This window comes from Leptonychotes weddellii, chromosome 8, assembly GCF_054177405.1.
Source record: "Leptonychotes weddellii isolate Sample4059 chromosome 8, ASM5417740v2, whole genome shotgun sequence".
NCBI lineage: Eukaryota > Metazoa > Chordata > Mammalia > Carnivora > Phocidae > Leptonychotes > Leptonychotes weddellii.
In genome coordinates, this window is record NC_138376.1 from 32,361,755 (window position 1) to 32,386,574 (window position 24,820).

At 55.9% G+C, this 24,820-nt stretch overlaps 1 protein-coding gene across 1 annotated transcript in view; it reads left to right on the top strand.

Annotated features, from left to right (window-relative positions):
* The first annotated feature begins 6,177 nt into the window (after positions 1-6,177).
* Positions 6,178-24,820, top strand: part of TTBK1 (tau tubulin kinase 1) — a 33,268-nt gene continuing 14,625 nt past the window's right edge. Inside the window, exons 1-13 of the mRNA XM_081828295.1 lie at positions 6,178-6,253; positions 9,242-9,403; positions 14,285-14,432; positions 14,676-14,749; positions 14,922-15,062; positions 15,849-15,953; positions 16,376-16,441; positions 16,923-17,015; positions 17,101-17,226; positions 18,519-18,673; positions 19,604-19,835; positions 20,088-20,266; positions 22,880-23,441. Coding sequence (XP_081684421.1) covers positions 9,296-9,403; positions 14,285-14,432; positions 14,676-14,749; positions 14,922-15,062; positions 15,849-15,953; positions 16,376-16,441; positions 16,923-17,015; positions 17,101-17,226; positions 18,519-18,673; positions 19,604-19,835; positions 20,088-20,266; positions 22,880-23,441 — 1,989 coding nt within the window. The 5' untranslated portion in view covers positions 6,178-6,253; positions 9,242-9,295. The remainder of the gene's footprint in view (positions 6,254-9,241; positions 9,404-14,284; positions 14,433-14,675; positions 14,750-14,921; positions 15,063-15,848; positions 15,954-16,375; positions 16,442-16,922; positions 17,016-17,100; positions 17,227-18,518; positions 18,674-19,603; positions 19,836-20,087; positions 20,267-22,879; positions 23,442-24,820) is intronic.

The following is a 24,820-nucleotide window of genomic DNA, read 5'->3' on the forward strand; positions in this document are numbered from 1 at the left end:
ATTTATTTTAGAGGGGGGGGGTGCACAAGCAGAGGAAGGAGCAAAGGGGAAGGGAGTGGAAGGGAGAAAGAATCTCAAGCTGACTCTGAGCTTAGCATGGAGCCAGACGTGGGGCTTGATTTCATGACCCAGAGATCACAACCTGAGCTGAAACCAAGAGTCAGACACTTAACTGACTGAGCTACCCAGACTCCCCTGACTGACTTAGTTCTCTTAGTATAGTACTCTCTAGCTCCATCCACATTGTTGCAAATGGCAAGATTTCATTCTTTTTAAACATTTTTTTTAAAAGATTTTATTTATTTATTTGACAGAGAGAGACACAGCGAGAGAGGGAATACAAGCAGGGGAATGGGAGAGGGAGAAGCAGGCTTCCCGCGGAGCAGGGAGCCCGATGCGGGGCTCGATCCCAGGACCCTGGGATCATGACCTGAGCCGAAGGCAGACGCTTAACAACTGAGCCACCCAGGTGCCCTTAAACATTTTATTTTTGAGTAACCTCTACACCCAACATGGGGCTCAAATTTACAATCCTGAGATCAAGAGTCTACATGCTCTACCAGCTGAACGAGCCAAGTGCCCCTATTTCTAGTTTTTGGAAGAACCTCCATACTGTTTTCCAAAGTGGTTGCACCAATTTACATTCCCACCAATAGTGCATGAGGGTTCCCTTTTCTCCACATCCTCGCCAACACTTGTTATTTTTTGTCTTTTTGATACTAGCCATTTCTGAGGTATAAGGTGATATCTCATTGTGGTTTTGATTTGCATTTCCCTGATAATTAGTGATCTTAAGTATCTTTTCATATGTCTATTGGCCATCTGTATGGAAGAAATTGTCTTTTCTTCACTGAGTATTCCTGGCTCCCTTGTCAAATATCAGTTGGCCATATATGCATGGGTTTATTTTTGCACTCTTGATTCTGTTCCATTTGTTATATGTCTGTTTTTATGCCAGCACCATACTGTTTTGATACTCTAGCTTTATAACATACCTTGAAATCAGAAGGTGTGATGCTTCCCACTTTATTCTTCTTTCTCAGGATTGCTTTAGTTATTCAGGGTCTTTGTGGTTCTATATACATTTTAGGATTGTTTTTTCTACTTCTGTAAAAAATGTCATTGGAATCTTGATAGGGATTTCACCGAGTCTATAGATGGCTTTGGGTAGTATGGTACATTTTCTTGTACCTATTGGCCATTTGTAAGTCTTTTCTGGAAAAATGTCTATTTAGATCCTCTGCCCATTTTTAATGTGGACTGTTCTCTTTTTTTCCTATTGAATTGGATGAGTTCTTGATATATTTCAGATATTAACCCTTTATCAGATCTATGATTTGCAAGCATTTTCTCCCATTCCATAAATTGCCTTCTCATTTTACTGATGGTTTCCTTTGCTGTCGAGCCTCCCATGTTTAACAAGCAAAAAACTGGGCAGAATATATGAAACGATGATGTTTGAACATTGGCCATCAGGCAGTGCCGGACAGCGATCCCCAAAACACCGAAAACAGCCAGGTGAGCTTTTGTTTGCCCCAGCATATTGCCTGCAGGTTTTGTGGGCTTCTAGCAGGAGGAACCCAGGCTGAGCCCAGCCATCTCCTGGAGCTGAGGAGACAGAGTGGTGAGTCCACGGAGGCCAAAGCAGCTGGTGTGTGGAACAGAGCACAGGACAGAAGAGAGAGCTTTGGAACCTTCAGACTGATCTCTGTGACAGTCGGTTTCAGACCGATCAGCACATGTGTGTGAGGAAACTCACTGAGGCAGGAAAAGAACCACCTGAAAGCAGCAAAGTGAACAATCTCCAGAGCTCACGGAGCAATGGAAAAAGTGCCTGTTCCCTCCAGGCGATGTGGAAAACCTCATAATTCATGGGGCATGAGGTAAATTATGCTGAAGCCTTTTGCCTCTGAGGTGGGGATAATGATCCTTTGACTAGAAGCTACTTAGGTCCCACCTAATAAAGCTTAACAAATAAGCCTTAATGGATCAAACTGTTTCTGAGTAAATTAGTTGCATTCTAGAACAAAGCTTAAGAATATTTGCTAAAATATAAAAATATTGTATATAAACAAAAACACAAACCCAACAAAGTAAAATTCACACTATTTTGCATCCAATAAAAAATTATGGTATGGAGGGTGCCTGGGTGGCTCAGTCGTTAGGCGTCTGCCTTCGGCTCGGGTCATGATCCCAGGGTCCTGGGATCGAGTCCCACATCGGGCTCCCTGCTCTGCGGGAAGCCTGCTTCTTCCTCTCCCAGTCCCCCTGCTTGTGTTCCTGCTCTCGCTATCTCTCTCTCTGTCAAATAAATAAATAAAATAAAATAAAAAATTATGGTATGGAAAGAAGCAGAAAAATATGACCCAGAGTGAGAAGAAAGATCAATTGAAAGCGGAAATTATTCAGATAATAAAATTTGTAGGCAAGTACATTAACATAGTTATTATAAGTATTACATATGCTTAAGAAGTTAGAAGAAAAATCGAACATGAAAGATTTTTGAAAGACCCTGATTGTGGGGCGCATGGGTGGCACAGTTGGTTAAGCATCTGACTCTTGGTTTTGGCTCAGGTGAGATCAAGCCCCATGTCGGGCTCTGTGCTCAGTGTGGAGTCTGCTTGTGACTCTCCCTTTCGTCCCCTGCCTCTCCCCTGGCTCATGCCACACACACACACACTCTCTCTCTCAAAAATAAATAAAACTTAAAAATAAAAAATAAAAAAGAAAGACCCAGATTAAATTTCTAGAGATGTAAACTAGAATGAAAAATACATCGGATGGGATTAATACCAGCTCAGATGCTGCAAAAGATAAAATTAATGAACTTGAATACTTAGCAGTAGAAACTATGCAAAACAAAACACAGTGAGAATAAAAAAGACTGGGGGAAAAAGGAACAAAGCATCGGTGAGCTGTGGAAAACTTCAAGTGGGTAATTGGAGTCTCTGAAGGAAAGGGAAGGCAGAAAAAATATTTGAGAAAATAATGGCTGAGATTTTTCCAACCTTGATGACAACTATAAACTCACAGATACAAGAGCTCAACAAACCCCAAGCACAGGAAACATGAAAAAAACTATGTCAAGTCACATCATAACCAAATAGCTTTAAAACCGTGATAAAGAGAAAATCTTAAAAGTAGCCACAGGAGTAACAGATATTACATACAGAGAAACAAAGATAAGGATAATCGCCACTTTCTCATCAGAAACAATTGTAAGCTAGACCTACATTTTTATAGTACTGGGGACAAAATTGTCAACCTAGAATCCTAACTCAATACTCAGATCAGGCTGTGTTCTTCAGTGATTTCCTGTCTGAAGTTCCAGTTCCCCTGACATTGACTCTGAGATGGAGAGGATCATGCAAGAAGTTGATCGGGAAGTAGTCTGAAGATCAACATCTGTGAAGGAGTGAAGCAAGCAGGATTGGGCAGAGCTTTAATGCAGCCTCAACAGAAGCCTCAGCTGACCGTATCAGGAGTTTTGAAAATGGATGTCCCGGGCGCCTGGGTGGCTCAGATGGTTAAGCGTCTGCCTTCGGCTCAGGTCATGATCCCAGGGTCCTGGGATGGAGTCCCACATCGGGCTCCCGGCTCAGTGGGGAGCCTGCCTCTCCCTCTGACCCTCTCCCCTCTCATGCTGTTTCTCTCTCGCTCGCTCTCTAAAAAATAAATAAAATCTTTGGAAAAAAAAAAAAGGAAAATGGATGTCCCTTCAGAAATGTCCTGAGTTGGGGTGAAGGGGCTAGGCCTTTGTCCTCACAGGCTGATCATCAGTTGGATATGGGTTGCACCAGAATGGGTGCATGATTTTGAGTGAGGCAGCATCCTTGGCCAGGGGCAATTTCCAGAGAGGGAGTCAGCTGAGAGCACTCAGACTTCAGCACCCCAGGCAGCCGAAGGAATGAGTACCTAGATTCTGGAGGGGGATCTGGTTGGCTCATGACACTATCCACTACGCTCCCAAAAACTAAGTGGAGAAGATCCAATCTTCTTAGCATGGCGCACAGGGCCCTACATGATGTTGTGCATGCCCACCCCCAGCTCACCTCATGCCCTCTTCTCAGCTTGGAAGTCTCTCCCACCCTCTGCCCTGGCCCCACTTGTCTGTTGCAAAACTCCTAATCCTTCAAATTCCAGTGGACTGCACCTCCTCTGAGTGGTCTTGCTGACTCAGTGGTCCTTCCTCCCAGCATCATGGTTAGGAGCATGGACTCTGAAGCCAGGGTTTGAATCCCAGCTGTGCCACTTGCTAGCTGTGTAACCTAAGGCAAATTACTCAACTTCTCTGTATCTCCGTTTCCTCCTCTATAAAACGTGTGTAACATTAGTACTGCTGCATCATAGGGTTGTTATGAGGATTAAATGAGTTAATATGTGTAAAGTTAGAACAGTGTCCGGCAAGAGTAAATGGTTGCTGCTTGTCGTTGTTAATGGAGGCCTCAGTATGCATTTGTTGAAGGCACAAAGGATGAGAGAGACAAAGTGCAAAGTATGTTCAGAGAATGTTGAGTAATCAAATTTGTCAAAAGGGTGGTAATAGCCTCTATATGGTATTATTACCATGTTGGGAAGAATTTTTAATGTCACAGTAAAGAGTGTGCATCTTGGGGCGCCTGGGTGGCTCAGTGGGTTAAGCGTCTGCCTTCGGCTCAGGTCATGATCTCAGGGTCTTGGGATCAAGCCCTGCATCGGGCTCCCTGCTCGGCAGGGAAGACTGCTTCTCCCTCTCCCACTCCCCCGGCTTGTGTTCCCTCTCTCACTGTGTCTCTCTCTGTCAAATAAATAAATAAAATCAGTAAAGAGTGTGCATCTTGGTGCATCTGGGTAGCTCGGTCGGTTAAGCGTCTGCCTTCAGCTGAGGTCATGATCCCAGGGTCCTGGGATGGAGCTCTGCATAGGGCTCCCTGCTTAGCAGGGAGTCTGCATCCCCCTCTCCCTCCGCCCCTCCTCCCCATCCCCACCCCCGCTTGTGCTCTCTGCTCTCTCTCATGCTCTCTCAAATATATAAATAAAATCTTTTTTAAAAAGAGTGCATCTTGGGGCGCCTGGGCAGCTCACTTGGTTAGGTGTCTACCTTTGGCTCAGGTCTGATCTCCAGGTCCTAGGATCAAGCCCCATGTCCTGGCTCCCTGCTCAGTGGGGAGTCTGCCTGTCCCTCTGCCCCTCCCCCTGCTCCTATGCTCTCTCTCTCAAATAAATAAATAAATAAAATCTTTAAAAATAAAAATAAAAATAGGGGCGCCTGGGTGGCTCAGTCTTTAAGTGTCTGCCTTCAGCTCAGGTCATGATCCCAGGGTCCTGGGATCGAGCCCCACATTGGGCTCCCTGCTAGGCGGGAAGCCTGCTTCTCCCTCTCCCACTCCCCCTGCTTGTGTTTCCTCTCTTGCTGTCTCTCTCTCTGTCAAATAAATAAAATCTTAAAAAAATAAAAAATAAAAAGAGTGCATCTTATTTGTAAGCAGAATGACAGAATTTGCCAACAGATGGGAGGAAGGGCCAAAGACAGAGAGGAACGGGTTGAGCCAGGAGGTAAGGCATACGTGTGGGGAGGTGAGTTCTTGGCGAGGGATGTGTGAGAAGAAATGGGGGATCAGGACTATGGAAGGATGGTACAGGTGAGGGGAAAGGAGTTTAGAAGAAAGTATGAACACATGGAAGGTGCAGTGGGGCAATCATCTGAGGCTGATAGGGACAGGCAAGGAGTGACAGGGACGTGCTGGGAGGAGAGAAGATAAGGGATGATCCAGACAGATGAGGTCTGTGGGGACAGGTAAGGAGGGATGGGGCCCTGCCGGGGTGGGGGGTGGCGGTCAAGTGAATGGCAGAAACCAGCGAGGAGAAACGAAGAGCTGGAGCGGGGCCATCTGGAGGAGAACCTAAGGCTGCAGGTGTGGAGAGAGGAGCGGAGTGGAATGTGATGTCAGAGAAAGGGCGGTGATGTAAGAGCCGGGCGGTGGGGCGGTGATGTCAGGGCTGGTGCTGATGCTGGCGGCGCAGTGCATTGTGGGCAGCTCCTCGTTCCGCCGCTGCCTCCGCCGTCGCCCGAGGAGGATCGGGGCCGGGCCGGGCCGGGCCGGGTGGGGATGATCCCGGGCGGGAGGCCGCCGCCGCCGCCGTCGGAGGGAGCGGGCCGCTCCGCGCCGCACTGAGCCGCCCCCGCCCCCGCCCCGCCCCGACCCCGGGGGATGCGCCGCCCCGAGCCGCTGCCTCCGCCGCCGCAGCCGCAGCCGCAGCGGGCACAGAGCAGGTGAGGCGGGGCGGGGCCGGCGGCGGGCCGGCGGGGTCGGGGCGGGGGCTCCCCTGCGGGCTCCGCGGGCCTCGGGCCCGGCTCGCCTCCCAGCGCAGCCTTCCCCAGCTCCCCCTCCCTGGGCCGTGTCCGCCCGAGCCGGGACGCCCGCCGCTGGCCTACACAGCCTGGGCCGCATCCCGAGGCCTGGAACGGCTCCCTGCCCCCCACCCCCCACACACCCGCCCTCGCCAACCGGCCCCCCACGGCCTCTGCCCACCCCCCCCCATCCCCACGGCTTCACCCTGCTGTCACCCTGACAAGCCCTTCCCAGCTGCCTCCATAACCTCTCTCCGTCGTCCTCACTCCCTCCGTCCCGCCGGCTAGCTGCCTTACCTACTTCCTCAGCCCTTCAGCAGTGCCCAGAAGCCCCTCCCGGGGACCTGCCGCTTCCTCACCTGCCATCAGGATCGCTCATCACCTGCTTCTGTCTTACCCAACCCCCTCCTCAGATCCTGTCACCCCCCCCCTCCCTTCCCTTCCCCTCTGCCTCCTTCCACATCTCTTTTCACCTGTTCCCACTATCCCTCACTGGGCTCCTTCACCTCCCCTTATCTGCACTCCCAGATTCCCACAGACACCTGGCTCACACCTTGCATAGTTACACATCAACACCTCAACTCACATACCATGATGAGGTCCCTCCCTTGCTGTGTCTCCCTCCCTGTCTCCCTGCCCACCCCCCACACACACTTGGCCCTACACTGTCTGACAGATATTCATAAAAACCTCTTCCACAAGCCCCCTCACAGGACACACCCATGCCTCCACATACCCAAAGGGTCCTGAGGGGGCAGTAATGGGGCAGCCAAGTTTCTTGTGGCCTGTCATCCAACCTAGTCTAAGCTGAGTGCAGTCCTCAGAGGCAGAGAGTGAGGACGGTGGACAGGAAGAGGCAGGGAACCCCCATTTAGCCTCCTGCTGCCACTCTCCCTTTTCCCACCCCACCTGTTCCTTCTAGGCTTGCCCATCTTGAAACTGGTTGCTGCATCCCCATTTTTCTCATCAACCTATAGAATCCCCTATCACAGGGCTGGAAAGCCCACCAGAGGTCACCAACTGCACAAAGCTCTCTCCCTACTGGTTCAATGGCTTCTTCGGTCTTGTCCTCAACTTGTTTCCACCTTTATTCCAGAATCCCCCACCCCCTACCTCTCCCTTTATCCTGCCATTGCTCTCACTGCCCTCTGAATTCCTGATGCCCCACATGGCACTTTGGCAGAAGGTGGGCAGCGGCCTATTCGGCATCCCCACAGTTCTGATGCTCTGAAGTTGGGTGGGTTGGAGGAATGAGTCAGCTGAGTCACTTGAAGAAAGACAGGACAAGAGCGACAGTGTCCCTCTGCATGAAGACCTGTTCTCCACATGACCCTCATGGCGCACCATGACCTGTTAAAGGTTGTTTCTATGCCTTTACTATCCCACACTGCCCCCTGTATCAGGATGACTAGACACAGGAGCCTGGGGGAAATATCCCCATCCCAAGGAAAAACAGGTTTATGGAGTTTCGGCCCCATCCATAGATACCTTAGTCACTTTCCTCCTCCCCGCCTCCCTTCTACCCCACCTCGTCCCCAGCTGGAGTAACTAACTGCCTTCCAGTTGTGACTGTCCAGGGTCCCTGTGAGGGCAGAGCAGTGTTCTTATCCAAAGTGTAGGGGGAAAGAAGAGAAGAGAAGATCCTGGTTCCAATCCTGTATGGGTTTGACAGAAATCTCAAAAAACAGCCCCCTGCCTACACACATGCCCATCACAGACAGACACAAAAACGCGCATAAGCACACGCAGACGGATGGACAGGCACAGACACACACACAAAGACATATATACATACTCGCGGAAGGCCACACGTGCGGGTACGCACGCAGACGCATACACGTGCACACACATTTATTTCCCTGGATAACACTGGCGGGCTTTCCCAAGCCTCACGCTCAGGACACTCTCTTTGATATTCAACTTCTACCTCTATGCCAGTGCCATCCTCCTTGTTCTGGAGCAGACAGAAGGTGTGGTCGGAGCTCTCTCAGCACACGCCCACCCCGACCTTCCTCCTGCCTCCTGTTAGACCCATCCCACTCCCTGTTGTCCCCAAGACGCGCCCCCCCCAAACCACCACCCAGTTCAGCCTGTCTCTCTCCCTTGGAGTGGCCGCAGGTTTGCGGTCCCTCTAAAATCCATGTGCTGAGCCATCACCTTATGTTCACCCCATGGCTCACATCCTTGCTTCTGAACCCCACGGCTGTCAGTGAGTTGGGCTCACCCCTGAGAATGGTGTGCGCCTCACACACTGCATCATCCTCACTTAGCACCACCCCCGAGGGGCTGCTGTGTATCTCCTTTTCTTGATTATCCCGGGTCCCGCGGTTGATTAGCATCACTCTGGAGTGGGTCTCCCATGGGTCACCCCTTGGTCGGCAGGTCTCCCCTTTTAGTAAGCTTCAGATGCACAGCTCCATGGGCATTTGGTGGCACCTCTGCATAGGAATGTGTGGGTGTTGGGGGAGCCTCGGATCAAGTCACTCAGACGGGTCCTTCTTGGCCCAGGTGTCCCCTACCCAAGCATGGGTCCTAGATTTGTATGCCCCTCCCTGGGGGCAGTTAGCCAGTCTCCTCCACATTAGCATCTCTCTCTTTGGGAAATGCTGTCCCCATAGCCTGTTCGCTTGGCATTTTCCTCTCCTTTTTTCAACATGTGCGTCCTGTTGTTGGGTTTCACATCCCCAGTTTGTAGTCTGTGTCTCCCTTCCCGTGGGTAGTATTTCTGTCTTCTCTTCTGGCCTCCACCTGGGTGTTTACACAGTGCTTCCCCCAGTAACCCCTGGAGCATCTGCCCAGCGGGCCCGGGAAGGATGCCTGCCAGGAGAATGGCGCTCCCCTCCTCCGTATCTGCGAGCCGGTCCCGGGTGCGTTGCCTGCCCCACTCACAGCCCCTCCCCACTCCCCCAGGTAGATGGCCCCCCCAGGGCAGGCCCTGCGGACACCCCTCCCTCCGGCTGGCGGATGCAGTGCCTAGCGGCCGCTCTTAAGGACGAAACCAACATGAGTGGGGGAGGGGAGCAGGCCGACATACTGCCGGCCAACTACGTGGTCAAGGACCGCTGGAAGGTGGTGAGTGACCCGGCGGGGCCAAGGGAGGGGAGGGGAGAGGAGGGGAGGGGAGGGGAGGAGAGGACCGGAGACCTGTTAAAACAGTTGCTCCCAACTCCTCTCCCCTAAGAGGGAGGTGCCCCCGAGTTCATCTGCGTTCTGCTTGCCGTCACTGTTCTGGCGTACACTTGTGGACAATCGCTTTCTCCCAGCGCCCTGGCTCACCCCTTTCCCGGCCAGGGCACGTTGCTCGGGCCCAGCCTGAGCAGGAGCTGCAGAGCTCTGTGGGGGAGGCGGGCGGGGTGGGGGCGGGGGCTCTTTCGTTGCCGGACCTTGGAGAAGGGCAGTGAGCGAGCACGTGTCCCTCCGCTTCCGCAGAGGACAGAAAGGCCTGGCTTCGGGGAAAGAGGCCTTGCGGGCGCTCCCACCGCAGCCGCACTCCATCTTCTTCCACCCTCCTCCCCTCACTGGTTCCTGCGGCAGGTGCAAGACGCCGAGACTCCATGTCCCAGCGTGCCTTGCTCCTCCAGCCCAGGACTTCGGGCTGTTCCGCCTGCTGGGAGTTGTAGTCCGAGGCTCCTCGGGGTTTGGGCCTGGATGGGAGGGGGACCATGTGAGGGGTTGGGGGAAAGGCAGTGTCTGGGGAGCGGGACCTATCGTAAATCAATCCCTGTCCATCCCCCCCCCCTTTTCCTTCCGTCGCTTAAGAGCTCTCTGGTGTCCTCTTATTGTGGGGGCAGGATGGTGTAGGGTGGATTGCTGGATGATGGTGTGTGAGCTTGTGGGTCTGCACGGCTGAGTGGAGAGCCTGGAGGAGAGGAGGGAGAACAACACAGGCCTACACTGAGCCTCTGTGTGGAGGTGTGGGGGAGTTGGAGGCGGGGCTCAGCTCATCTGGGCTGCAGGGTTAAGGGGAGAGTGGGGCCTTGGTGCCAGCTGGTCTCCACGGCAACAACTACCCTTCTGGCAGGTTCCCTAAAGGCCCAGGGACAGGGGCAAAGGTGGTAGCGTTGTCTGAGATGTCTCTGGGACTGGGAGAGGTGGTGGCACCGGAGGGCCAGAGAGCTAAGGGGAGGGGCCGTCTAGGTCCCGGAGGGGACTTCCTGAGAGGGAGAGTGACAGGACAGAAATGGGGGGAAGAGGAGCCAGGGCGGTAATCAAAGGAATGAGGGTCTGGCAAAATGAGGAGTGTTCCTCCAAAAACCCTCTGGGTCCCCTGACATGAGAGCTTAGTTTCTGACAGATTGGAGGCAGAATTTTGCCCTGAAGAGGTGAGAAAAAGATGGTGTTCACACCATACTGAGTTTGGGTTAGAACTTTCTGCTGCTTTTTGAGGGAGGTGGTGGGAGATGAGTAGGGAGAGACATGGTGGGGGGGGTGTTGGGGGAAGGGGCAAGTGTGCAATCTTTGCCAGGCTGACCTCTCTTTACCGTCACTCCCTCCCTGGCTCCTGGAGAAGTAGGAAGGGTGGGGTGCCGGATGCCTCCCCTCAGCCAACTCCCCATGAGGGGCGGGGGACAGAGACATGAGGCAGAGCTCAGGAACCAAGAACACGCTGTCCAAAGAGAAAATGAGCCGGCCTGGAGAAAGGGAGGGGCGGTGGCACTAGGTGGAGTATTTACAAATAAGAACATTTGACTCTTCTTGAGGGATGCTTCTCAGAATCAGAATAGCAAACAATACCACTGTTAATAAAAACAGCATTCAGTTTTGAGCACTTACTGTTGCCAGACACTGTGCAAAATGTCTTACATGCATTATCTCAGCAAACAGTGGAATAGATGTTATTACCCCCTTTTCACAGGTGTGGAAACAGGTACAGAGACTGGTTCACCTGCCACGTTCTCATGATGGCCAGGTGGAACCAGGTCTGTCTGACTGCTGGGGGGCCGGTCACTAAGCCGTACTGCTTCCCAAGAATTAGCCCACCCAAGAATCAGGAGCACAGAGACGAAGGAGTCTTTGTGACCAGTTCTAGAGCAACTCTTTCATTTGACAGAGGAGGAAAAGTGGAGGCACAGAATTTAAGAAACTCACTCCAGGTGACCCAGAGCTGGGCCAAGAAACTAGGTTTCCCTTCTCCTAAGTGAATGCTTGTCCTATTGTGTCATATAGCCCTCCAGTAGCCCTCCTTTGACAGGGGAGGGCATCCTGAAAAAAATTAGGAGGGGAGGAATAGGGTCGGGCAAAAGGAGATTGAGAGAACATTCTGGTTACCTGGCGTGGACAGGGCTGCATTATGACTTTCATGGGCCCTGGGCACTTTTGCTTTCATGGACCCCTTTCTCTATAATAAAGTACTAAAAACTGTATTTTATGACTGCATTGGTATAAAGAGGGATGAATTAACATTATATATTAAAATGTCTTGACCTAAGAGATCATTTGTTTTCCTTCTGAATTAAAAATATTGAAACATTTTTATGGCGCCCTGAAAGTATTATGGGCCACAGTGCCTGCTATGCCCGATGGATAAGTGGGGTCTGTAGGGCCTGGGGAGGAGGGGTGTTAGGTGAGTGGGTGGGTGCACACCCCAACTTGCTGTCCCAGGGAGGTTTGGCAATGGGTGGGGGGGGGAACAGGTGGGGGTTAAGGGAGGAGAAACAGCCTCTGTTTGGAAGTGAAGAGGGCAAAGACATACCATTGACCACCCTTGGAAATTGGGCAGCGGGTATGGGAAATGTCTTGGCTGCCCCGAGCCCTCCTTACCACCTCGGGTGAGGATATGGGGGCCTGGCAGATTCGGGCTTGAATCTCAGCACTCACAGCTTTAAGCTCTGTGCAGTCACCAGTTGCTGTGATATGGCAGTTAAGCGCCTGGGTTTAAATGAAACCTGGCGTTGCTGCTTACTAGCAAGTGTGACCTGTGACTACTTCACTCCCTGCGCCTTAGTTTTCCTTCTGTGCAAAATGGTGACTTTTATGACCTTCTGCACCTGTGTTGTCAGGAACCATAGGGGATGAGCTCAGATGATGGCTGAGAGCCTGGAGCACATAACCCAAGATGTGGTTCTTGTTCCCTCCCCCTCCCCCCTTTCTCCCATGCTCGCACACAACAAACCATAACGGATTCTAGAAGATACTAGAATCTCTCCTGAGTTTAAAGTTCTCCAGAGGGAGACATGCCGCTGCTTTCCTTGAGTCTGTGTCTATCCCCTCCTGATTCTGAAATTCTTCCAGGAGGGGCGCCTGCATGGCTCAGTCAGTTAAGCGGTTAAGCGTCTGCCTTCAGCTCAGGTCATGATCCCAGGGTCCTGGGATCGGAGCGGGCTCCCTGCTCAGCGGGGGGCCTGCTTCTCCCTCTCCTGCTCCCCCTACTTGTGCTCTCTCCCTCTTTCTCTGTCAAATAAATAAATAAGTCTTTAAAACATTTTTTAAAAAATGAAATTCTTCTAGGAGTCTGACTTAACTTTTGTCTCAAGTACTGAGAGACTCTGGTTTCAGACCATCCTTCCTCCTTTCTCTTTCCCTTGTCTCCTTCCTGGGCAAAAGAGCCTTCGGGATGCAGCCAGACGTCCACTCCTCTTCTAAATCTTCCCTTTATCCTTCTGTCTTTTCTTGGAGTGGTTTCAACTGTAACCCGCTGGGAACTCCCAGTCCTGGGCTCTGCCCTGCCTCCTTCCCCGCTCCATCCCCGTGCTTCAGCCACCATTAAACTATTAATGGGACCTGAGTGCTGAATAAATGCTAAGGGGAGGGCTTGGAGATGCATGACGCTCAGAGTCAGTTTACAGGCTGGCTGATCTGAGCAGCCTCCGCCCAATCCCTAGCAAGCCCAGCTCTGCTGGTGAGTTAACAGGCCAACAGGAGGCAAGTGAGTGTTCTGGAAGATGTTCAGCGAAGGCAGGCCACCCGTGAGGTGAGCTCTACATTTTTTTTAACCAACTGAGTCCCAGCTTAGAACTCAGCACCTTCCCCTTGTCCCTCATCATTGCCAGCAGCACATTGGCTCTCCAGGAACCCCGGTGCCTCTGACTTGAAATGATTTTAATCCTTCCCCATCACTCAGCTTTGCTCATCTCCCCTGGCTGACCCTTCCTCCAACTCAGTTCTCCCCTCTGCCTTTTCTCACTGCCTGCCATGGGATGCTGGAGGAGGAGGGCCTAGAGGGTCAGGTCTGTACTGCCTCGCCCCCTGGGGGGGGGCGGGAATAGCCGGACTCTCCGAACCTGCATTCCCACCAGGGTCCCGCGCGCCCCCTGCCCCCAGAGGAGGCTCACCCTGGTTCGGGGCATCTGACCAGGGGTCTAGGGAGTGCCGTGAGCTTCAGCAATGGGCATGGACAATGAATACCCTTCCTTTGCTGAGTCTCCTCCCCAAATACTCCCCTCTCCCCCGCCCGCCCTATTACTCTCTCCCTTTAATGACACCTGTCAGGAGACTGCCCACCTGAGGAAGGGCCTGCTTCTCTGGAGGATCCACCCTGAAGCAGGGAGGTTCTGGAAATAGTTTTCCTTCTGGATGGTGGTTGTTCAGTCTAGTTGCAGGGTAGGGGAAGGGTGATATTTCTTGTCCTTCCAGAGAAGAAAAGTTTCACGATGGCCCATGATCTCTTCAGAACCCTACACAAGCTCTTCTCCATGTCTATGTGGAGTCAGAGGTCTCATACCCTCTCCCACCTCCCACTCTGACATCTAGCCGTGTGTGTGTGTGTGTGTGTGTGTGTGTGTGTGTGTGTGTGAGCGCGCGTGCGCGCGCGCACATCCATGGGCTGAGCTGTCTCTGGCACTAGGAGAGGAGGAAGGGGCAATGGCGGGTAGGGCAAGGGAGGCAGACACAGGGTCCTCCCCTTCAAGGCTAGCCCTACCCCCACCAATAAAGGGTATGAGCCAGCAACGGATGGGATGAGGAGCTGCTGAGCCTGATCCCTGTGTTTCCTATCCCCTTCTTCCATCTCCGTAGCTGAAAAAGATCGGGGGCGGGGGCTTTGGTGAGATCTACGAGGCCATGGACCTGCTGACCAGGGAGAACGTGGCCCTCAAGGTGGAGTCAGCCCAGCAGCCCAAGCAGGTCCTCAAGATGGAGGTGGCTGTGCTCAAAAAGCTGCAAGGTGCTGGTCAAGGGCAGGAGGATGGGAGCGGAGAGGTGCCAGTTGGAGTCTGGGGCTAAGGGAGAGCTGATGGGGATGGTGAGATGGGGCCAGAGTCTAAAGGGTGGTGATGGGGAGAGGGGCAGGGGGAGGTGGGGGGAGGAGTCATGGGACCAGGAATCAAGAGCACACTGGAGACACCTGAGGATTGGGAAGTGAGGAAGAAGGAGTGGGAGTTGGGAGACCCCTGTCTGTGCCCCACAGGGAAAAGCCACGTGTGCAGGTTCATTGGCTGTGGCCGGAATGAGAAATTTAATTACGTAGTGATGCAGCTCCAGGTGAGTCCCGTGGGGTCCTCCCTCCACTCTCCCCCAAAAGCTTGGGTTGTGACTGCTGGAGTGGGGAGTGGGCACAAACCTTTGGGGATGAGGCTGGGCAGAGTGTCACAGTGGTGCAGCGGGGAGGGGGGCAGGGCAGCCGAGCCTAGCCAGCCCCCACCTCCACCCCCAGGGCCGGAACCTGGCCGACCTGCGCCGCAGCCAGCCGCGAGGCACCTTCACGCTGAGCACCACGCTGCGGCTGGGCAAGCAGATTCTGGAGTCCATTGAGGCCATCCACTCTGTGGGCTTCCTGCATCGTGACATCAAGCCGGTGAGGGCTGCCCTACCTGGCCCCTCCTCCAAAGCACATCCCCCCCCACACACCTCTCCCTCTCTGGGTCCCCTGGTTTCTCCTCCAGAGCAGTGGTTGGGGCAGGAAAAGCCTCTTCTACCTGCTCCTTCCTCCTGCTCTCAGCCCCAAGCCCCTTCTCCTCCTCTCCCCTGCCTGCCAAGAGCACACACCCCAGCCTGCCCCTGGCCCACATCTCTCCTCTGTTCTTCTCTTCTCCCTTACCCCTGCCCTGATTAGTCCTTGAACTTCGGAAGGTGCAGGGGTTAGGGAAACACAGAGGAATCTCTAGAGAAAGGGACGGAGGGGCTGGGCTTGGTAAGGAATTCCAAGTAGCTGATGGTGTGGCATCTTGGATCCGGTGTTGTAAAGACCTCCATTTTAAATAAGGGCTGACAACTGAGGTCCAGAAAGACTGGCTGAATGGCCCAAGGTCACACAGCAAGAACAACACAGGTCTTCTGCTGCCTCAGAGCAGGATAGTGTCACTAAGCCACATGGCCCTACCGGGGCGTCCCAAGGATTGAGGGCTGGACACACACCTCAGTTCAACCCCCAGCTGGGTCATCCCCTGCTGTGTGGTCTTGGAGAAGCCACATCAGCTCTTTGACCTTCGGTATCCTCATCTCTAAGATGAGGGTGATCCCACCTACTTCTCAGATGGGATACGACAACCTGCGGTCCACGGTGGTGTTTACACTTAAGGTGCCCCTTGAGGTGGGCCGGGTGGGGTTGGAGCCCCATGGTCATAGCTCCCGTCTTCCGCAGTCCAACTTTGCCATGGGCAGGCTGCCCTCCACCTACAGAAAGTGCTACATGTTGGACTTCGGGCTGGCCCGGCAGTACACCAACACCACAGGGGACGTTCGGCCAGTGAGTACCGCCACGCGCAGGGGTCCCTGGCCGCCCTGCTGCCTGCCTGACCCGGGGACCCTTCATCAGTTTTCCTGCAGCTGCCTAAGCAGGCCCGGCCTGGGTTCAGCATAACCGCACCCAGCCCGGTCTACACTCAGCCCGTCCTCCGGCTCCTGGGGCTCTGGGCAGATGCCATAGCCTCACCCTGTGATCCACACCCTGTGACCTGGCTGCCCACCCGGGTTAGGGATGGACACAGGGGCAGTGATCAGGGTCAGGAGGCAGGGGCAGGACTGGGGCTGGTGTGGCAGGCTTGGGGAGGGGGAGGGAGTCAGGGGTAAAGTAGGCGGAGTTAGGCTCCGGAAGCAGGGTGGAGATGTGGCCTGTGGCCGAAGCCAGGGGCGTTGGGTGAGGGTCCTGCTGTGTTCTCCCTTTTGCAGCCCCGGAATGTGGCCGGGTTTCGAGGGACTGTTCGTTATGCATCAGTCAATGCCCACAAGAACCGGGTGAGTGGCAGAGCTGCGCCTGAGTGTGAGGAGCGGGGGCGGCAGTAGGGCCAGGGGCAGGGGCAGAGTGTGCAGCTGAGGAAGAGGGTAGGGCGGGCAGCCGTCGAGGTGGGGAGACAAGTACGGGGCAGGGGCTGGGAGCTGCCACGCCAGAGACCGTGGCTGGAAGAAGGCTCTGTTGCCATCTCCCCATGACTTCACCTTCGTCCTTGTTTTGGGGGATTCCCTCCTCTCTGGTCACACCATTAGTCTGTGTGGGGTGCAGAAGCATGGACAGAAGTTTTGACACTGGGATTCTATGCGTTTTGGAGGGTCAGGGATAGAGCCGTGGTTTCAGGGAGACCTCAGCTCCGCCCACGGGGATTTGGGTGTCAGGCCTCTCTGAGATATCCCCCTCAAGAAGGGTCAGCCCCCCCAGTCCCAGGGAAAGACCTGAGAGCTGTGGGTGACTCCCCTCGCCGCCGCACCCCCCTCCCCTCAGGAGATGGGCCGCCATGATGACCTGTGGTCGCTCTTCTACATGCTGGTGGAGTTTGCAGTGGGCCAGCTGCCCTGGAGGAAGATCAAGGATAAGGTGAGCCCCGTGCAGCTAGGTCTGAGGAGGTGGAGGGGGCGTGGGGGCACGGGGGCCCCATCACCCCGTGCCCTCTTGCCTCCAGGAGCAGGTAGGGATGATCAAGGAAAAGTATGAGCACCGGATGCTGCTGAAGCACATGCCTTCTGAGTTCCACCTCTTCCTGGACCACATCGCCAGCCTCGACTACTTCACCAAGCCCGATTACCAGGTGGGAGCCTGCCACCTGGCCCCCGCACCCCTGGACATCTCTGTGGGGGTGACCATCCCCAGCAGCACCCATACTGCTGAGAGCCCGCGCCCCTGTCGGCTGAGCCCTCTGCATCTCCCCCAGTCTTCCAACTGCATGACGCTGTTTTGTGCTCTTGTAAACGGTATTCATGGCTAAGAGTTACCAACAGCTTACCCTTTTCTCGGTGCTTTTCATGCATTAACTCATTTAAAATTCAAAACAAGCCTTTGGTGAGAATGTGTGTTCCTTATGTGATTATTCTAACACTTAACAATTAATGAAGCCAAGTGCTTTCAAGTACTTTACACCAGAACTCTGCATTGTCCCCATTTCACAGATGAGGAAACTAAGGCCTGATAGCAGGGCTGGGCTCAGGCACATCTTCTGACTCCCAAGTCCAGTGCTTTTTCCAAGGTGCCACCATCACACACGTAGGGGACTCACTTAGACCCTGACAGGAGTGGGGGATACATCAGCAGTGTTCTGCCCAGGACCCACTATGTGCCAGGCACAAGTCTACACACCCCAGGGAGCACAGCGACAGGCACGCAGGGGGCGTCAGTAAAGCGGGTCCTGCCAGCAGAGAGACCCTGCCCTGCATTCTGGAGAGAGCTAAGTCAGAAGTGGAATGGTCTGGGGGCCTCCGATGGTCTACAGGTGCCCACCACGTCCTGAGCCTAGAGCCCTGATGGTTGGCAGAGATGCCTCGCTTGGGCAATAGAAGGCCCTGCCCCCCAGTTCTCCTCCTGGTGTTCCCCAGACCAGACAGCTGCAAGCAAGCGAGCACACAGTGTGCTGGCTGCTAGGAACGCAGAGCGGCAGATCGGGGAGTGCGTGGGGTGGGGGAATCCGGGAAGGCTTCGCAGAGGAGAGGACTGGTGGGTTAGGCGGTGCCGCTGGAAGCAGCAGCCTGTGAGGAGCGTGACCCCACGTGGTGGCTTTGGGAAACTACCGGAGCTCCCTGGCTGCTGAGGCTTCCCGAGATGGTGGGGATGGCAAAGCAGGCTGGGGGGTAAGCAGGGGACAGATCTCAGAGGGCTGGTGCCCAGCCAGTGGGGCTCAAACCAAGACGGTAATTTGCATGCTGATTTACATATCATGTGCATGTTTTCATTTAAAATCAATGTGCCCTTCTCCTTCCAGTGCCCCCTCTCGGCCCATCCTTGTCCTGGAAGGTCCCTCTCTTCCCCCTGCAATCCTGGCAACTGCCCCCTCCTCCTGGCTAGCCCCAGGGTCACCTCTGTGTCCTCCCGCCACCCCCACCCCTGCAGTTGATCATGTCGGTGTTTGAGAACAGCATGAAGGAGCGGGGCATCGCTGAGAATGAGGCCTTTGACTGGGAGAAGGCGGGCACTGATGCCCTCCTGTCCACGAGCACCTCCACTCCACCCCAGCAGAACACCCGGCAGACGGCAGCCATGTTTGGGTGAGTCTCGGGAGGGACGATGGGCCAGTGGGGGGCCAGGTGACCCACAACTGCCACCCAGAAAGCCCTCTCCTCCTCTTCCTACCTGGACACACCTGGCTGTCTTTCCTATTCTTGGTGCTCAACAGTGGGGTTCTCGAACCCCAAGCAGTTCTGCCACATCTCCACCTTCAACGTGGGGACAGAGTGGGCGTCCTCATTTGGAGTTTTTGACCTTCCTGGGGAGTGGGGAACCCCGAGTGAAATTACCTGAGCCCCACAGTTTGTTTCTGTTGCTCATGCACATTCCTTTAGCAAACATGTCTTGAGCCTGTGTCCAGGGCCTTTGGGGCTCAGAGAAAAAACTTGCAGCCCCTGCCCTCAGAGTGCTCTCGGGTCTGGGGTATTTGTCACGGACGCGTCCGCGATATCAGAACCGGGTGACCAGCACAAAGACAGAGGCACCCAGGGAGGGGCCAGAGTGAGGAGGGGCACCCCACCCTGCCCCGGGGAGGAACCAGGGAGAGACATGGGCAGGGGCTCCAGGAAAGAGACTCCGCAGGGCCTGATGGCACATCGTGGTGCCCCCGTTCGGCAAAGATACCACTCAAGGAGCTCCTAAGTGATTCTTCTCTTTAGACCCATTCCTGGTCTAAAGGAGGCCAGCCAGTGAACTGCAATGGAAATCTGGCAGGGCCGGGAAGGTAATGGGTCTCCTAAACTGATACGGTGACGTGGCCCCCATGCTGGGCAGCCACATGTCCTTGCCGCCCTGTGCCGGCCTGAGGGCGGCCCGCTTGCCGGCTTGGTGATGGGCCCGGGGACTCCCCGACCCCTGCCGAGGCCTCCCCTGTGCCCGCTCCCCAGGGGTGGCAGTGATCCGCAGGGCCTGTGCTGGGAGGAGAGAGCACCCCTGCCAGCCTTGCCCACGGCCCCTCCCGGCCTCTCCAGGGTGGTCAACGTGACGCCAGTGCCCGGGGACCTGCTCCGGGAGAACACCGAGGACGTGCTGCAGGGCGAGCACCTGAGTGACCAGGAGAACGCACCCCCAATCTTGCCTGGGCGGCCCCCTGAGGGGCTGGGTCCCAGCCCCCACCTGGCCCCCCACCCTGGGGGTCCTGAGGCTGAAGTCTGGGAGGAGACGGATGTCAACCGGAACAAACTCCGGATCAACATCGGCAAAGTAACTGCAGCCAGAGAGAAGGACGTGGGTGGCCTTCCCCCGCTCCCACCCTGGTTCCCAGCCCACGGCCCCCTTCCCTCTCCTCCTGTGTGCCCTCTCCCCGGCCACACGCCCGCTGGCCCTGCCTCCGAGGCCTCGCCCCATGTCAGGATCACCAGCGCCGACCTCCCTCTATCTCCTTCACCCTGGGAAAAGCACTTGACCCACAGCCACCCTGTTGGCCCCCGTTCATGGGACTCCCCTCTCCTGCAGACCCCTTGTGTGGTGGAAGAGGAGCAGAGCCGAGGTGTGGGGGTCCCTAGCTCCCCGGTGCGTGCCCCTCCAGACTCACCGACAACCCCAGTGCGTTCTCTTCGCTACCGGAGGGTCAACAGCCCTGAGTCTGAGAGGCTTTCCACAGCGGATGGACGGGTGGAACTGCACGAGAGGAGGTAGGTCTGGGGCCGGGGGGCGGCCAAGGACCCCTGGTCCCTTCAGCCTTCACGCGGCTTCTCTGCAGGAGAGATCAGATGCAAGGTGGAAGTGGGCGGGGCCCCTGGGAGTGTTGAGGGGCTACCCTTGGGCCTGGGGTCGGACTTGGTTAGTCAGTGACAGGGCCTGGAGAGGGGTGGGGGGTACAGAGGTCCTAGCTCATGCCACGAAGGGATGTGGGGTGGAGGTGGGCTGTAGGAAGGGTAGGCCGGGTCCTCAGGCCCAGGAGGAGGCGAGGGGTGAGCCGGTAGGTGGGTGTGCTTCCAGAACCTCTCCCTAGAAACTAATTACAGATGCCTCAGAGCAGCTGACTAAGCTCCCATCAGCTTTGGGGGAGGGGCCTGGGAGGAGAGCCCAGGGAGCGCTCAGCAACAAAAGGGGGCGGATCAAGATTTGGGGGTCAGGGGCTCAGAGATCTGAATATCATGGGGGGGACCTGACTGGTGGGACGGAGAGTTTAGAGCCAAAATGAGCCTTCAGGATGGGGGGTGTGAGGGTGGCCCATGGCCATCAGGGACCAGAGTCAGAACCCCCCACCTGAGGCCTCTAAGAGACGTCCCCACCCTCAAGTGGCTCTGGGTGGGGCTTCACCACACAGCAGGGCTGCAGTCTTCTCTGCACCAGGAAAGGGGCCTTTCTCAAGGCCCAGCTCAGGTGGATGGGGTGCTTCTTCCCAACCACGCGGTGTGCCTCCTCATCCCCACCCTACCCATGGCCCCTTCTCCGGATTCTGCTCCAAACTGCGCCCTGCCTCTGGGATGGGACGCAGTGTCTTTGGAATGTGGCAACGCTCAAGACAGGAGAGGCCTATGCCAGTCCCCGAGGCAACCCCAGGACAGAGGGACACGGGCCCTGTGCCCAGGTTGCCGACAGCCCTCACAGTCACGCAGGTCGGCCTCCCTGGGACTGAAGACCACGCTTGCATCCACAGCAGCCCAGAGGGTTGAGGAGAGGAGAGCCGAGGAACAGTAGTGTGGAAGGGGTATCAGTAGCGAAGAGAGGTGGGGATGCCCCAAACAGACAGTCCTGGAGAGCAGACGGGCTTGACTCGGAGTGAGCCCTTGTTTCGGGGCTAATGGGAAGAGGAGACAGCGGAGGAGAGATTTTCTGGAAGGGAAGGGTCAGGATCTTGTAGGGCAGGGCAGAGGGTTTGTGTGGGTTCTGGGGCTCTTAGGAGCAAGAAAAGGTATGAAGCAGATGGGATTGGATTGCCCACCTCCCCCCCCTTCCTTCACCCCCTTTCCCGACCTTCAGCCCCTCTCCTCCTTTGGCGCCCTCTCTCTTTTCTGTCCACCAAAACAAACCATGCGCTCAGGAAAGGAAGCCACAACAGCCATTTACATGGGAGACCCTGGATGGCCTCCCTCAGGGATGTATGTATTGTAAGCCTTATTAAGTCAGTAAAAATCTTGTGGAGAGGGAGGAGGTAAGTCCCACAGACCAGGGCGGGAGGATGTTGAGAAAGCCCCACAGTGGCTCTGAGCTGCACCCTTTTCTCTCACAGGCTCAAGGCCTGGGGAGAATAAAAGTCAGCCCCTTGCCCACAGCCCGAGCGTGAGGGTGTGCCCAACCCGAGGGAGCTAAGCCTCCATGGTTCTCAGTGGGGGGTGCCCTTCCTACAACCAGCAAAACCTTTACCTCTGCGCTGGTACCCAGCCCCCTCCCAGGTTGAGAAGGGGGAAGGTAACAGTGGAAGAGATGTCCCAAGGTAGGATCACTGACCCAGCGTGAAAAGTCGGGTGGGGCCCAGTCCCTGCCTGGGACGGCTGGGAGGGCAAGCTAGCACTCCCACCCCCCAGCAGGATGGAAAGGCTCCCCGCAGGTGGTGACATCCATGCCAGGTGGGACAGCAAAGGGTGTGTGGACAGTGACAGGTGAAATGGCACCAAAGTACGAGCACATGGGCAGTTTGGGGAAAAGCTAGTGAATCGGAGATGGGTCTGGCTAGAAGAATGGTGAACCTGGGCCTTGGCCTGGCCACTTGAGTGCCAAACTAAGTGCCAAACGAAGGAATATGGACTTTGTCCTCAAGGCTGGGAGCCACTGGAGTTTGTGGGGGTGGTGAAACCAGCCAGGCAGGCCTGGAGGGTGGTGGTAGAAGAAGCTAGAAAAACCATCTGCGCACTCAAGGCCCAGGTGGGTGCGTTTGCCCTGACGGCAGCAGGCGGGAGCCTCTGATAGGGTGTGAGCACCAGACCGGGAGCATAGAGTTGGCTTTTGGGAGATTAGTTTTTCCCTGGTGGTCCAGAAGAGAGCGCTCCTTGGGCACAGGAACGAGGTTTTATTTTCTGCCTGTTTGTATTCCAGGAACGCAGTAAGCATCCAAATCCGTGTGTTGAGTGAATGAATGGATGGATGGATGGATGGATGGATGGATGGATGGATGGGATCTCCACGGGGAGTGAGGTGGGGGGAGGGGGTGGTAAGCCAGGAGGTGACCAGGTCTGGCCCCGGGTGGCAGAGATGCTCTGGTCAGCAGGTTCCAGGCGGCACGTCCCACCTGGCCACCGGCTTGAGTTCCTTAGAGATTTGGAGAGGCCGGGCACTGAACCTCACTCGGGGTGGCTTTGCAGGTCACGAATGGATCTGCCCGGCTCCCCCTCGCGCCAGGCCTGCTCCTCGCAGCCGGCCCAGATGCTGTCAGTGGACACGGGCCACCCCGACCGGCAGGCCAGCGGCCGCATGGACGTGTCGGCCTCCGTGGAACAGGAGGCCCTCAGCAACGCCTTCCGCTCCGTGCCGCTGGCTGAGGAGGAGGACTTTGACAGCAAGGAGTGGGTCATCATTGACAAGGAGACAGAGCTCAAGGACTTCCCCCCGGGGGCCGAGCCCAGCACATCGGGCACCACGGACGAGGAGCCTGAGGAGCTGCGGCCACTGCCTGAGGAGGGCGAGGAGCGGCGGCGGCCAGGGACAGAGCCTAGCGTCAGGCCCCGGGGCCGAGGCATGCAGACTCTGGCCGAGGAGGACCCTCGGCAGACTCCATTCCAGCCCCTACCACCCCCGCTGAGCCAGGCCGAAGGCCGGTCAGAGACGTCACAGCCCCCCACGCCCGGCAGCCCTTCCCACTCGCCCCTGCACTCGGGACCCCGCCCTCGACGGAGAGAGTCGGATCCCACAGGCCCGCAGAGACAGGTAAGGCTGGGCTTGCACCCCACTCCCCACCCCTGGATGCCCATAGTTTTTGCCTGGAGTGCTCCCCGTGGGCTCCCCGTGGGCTCCATGGGGGCTGCTGACTAGCACCCAACAGTTGCAGGCTGCGATGAAGGTAGACAGGTTTAAAGGTCCAAAACCATGCTTGGGGGACGGTCGGAGCTTCCCAGAGGAAGCGTCCTCCAAGTTCTGAGTTGAGTCTTGCACGATGAACAGCGTCAGCCAGGTGACAAAGCAGGAGAAAGGCCTCTGGGGCCAAGGGGACCGTGTGTGCAAAGGCCCGGGGGCGATAGTGAGAAAGCACTGCCCTGATGGCATGTTGCAGAGCAGATGAAGCTGCGAGGCAGGTCCCCGGCCCCATCCCGGAGGGCCTCGGGGAGAAGCTAAAGGGTTAGGGTTTGATTCTGAAGGCTCGGTGAGCCACCCAAGGCTTTTAAACAGGGGTGTGCCATGATCCCATCGGTGCTCTTGAATGATCCCTCTGGCAGCTGGGTGAAAACGGAAGGAAGGGCCCAGAACTATAAGCAGGAAGGCCCCACGGCAGGCGCCAGCAGGAGAACACCTTGGTGGCCTGGACCAGGCCGGGGGCTCTGGATGTGGGGCAGGGTGGGCGGAACCAAGAGGTGTGGGGAAGAGGCCTGAGGGGCTGTGAACAGGGGGTTCTCGGCCGATGCTGAGAGTTCTGGGTGGACAGTGGTGACATCGCTGAGTGGTTTTGAAGGGAGCATGGACCCTCAGATGGGCCGGGGAGAGCCAAGGAGGTGACACTGGAGGGCTCTGGGGCTGTGCCGCGTTCCACTCAGTCACCCCACGTCAGGGGCATGTGCCAGGTGGCTCTGGTTCAGGGCCAAGGTCAGATCAATCCGCTGCATGAGCAGATTGGGAGGCCTGGCCTGGGAGCCCACGGGTGCCTGGGAGAAGGGCAGCCCCAGGCAGGGCTGTTTAGGCCCCATCCTCTTGTCTAGAAAAGAGGGGCCTCTGAGCTGAGATCCTCAGGGGTGTGCATCCTAGCCGTGCCGCGGATTCTGGAAAACTGGGGGCTCAGAAAGTGGGAACTCTGGAAATACGGCACCCAGAGAGGTCCTAGCCAACCTGAGTTGGAGGCTCAGCCAGGGTAGGGTTGGGCCGGCATGACTGGGTTGGGGTCCTTGTTCCCACCAGGGCCAGCACCGGAGAGAGAACAAGATCTGTTTCGCTCCTCTCTCATGTTTTCCTGCATTCATTCATTCATCTGTTCGGTGCCTAGTCCTTCCACACTTGCTGAGCGTCTAGCCTATGCCGGGTGCCAGAGGCATCAGAGGTCATGTGCACCCACAGCAAGTGCAGAGTTTAGGAGGGAGACTGACAGGGGTGGTGTAGGG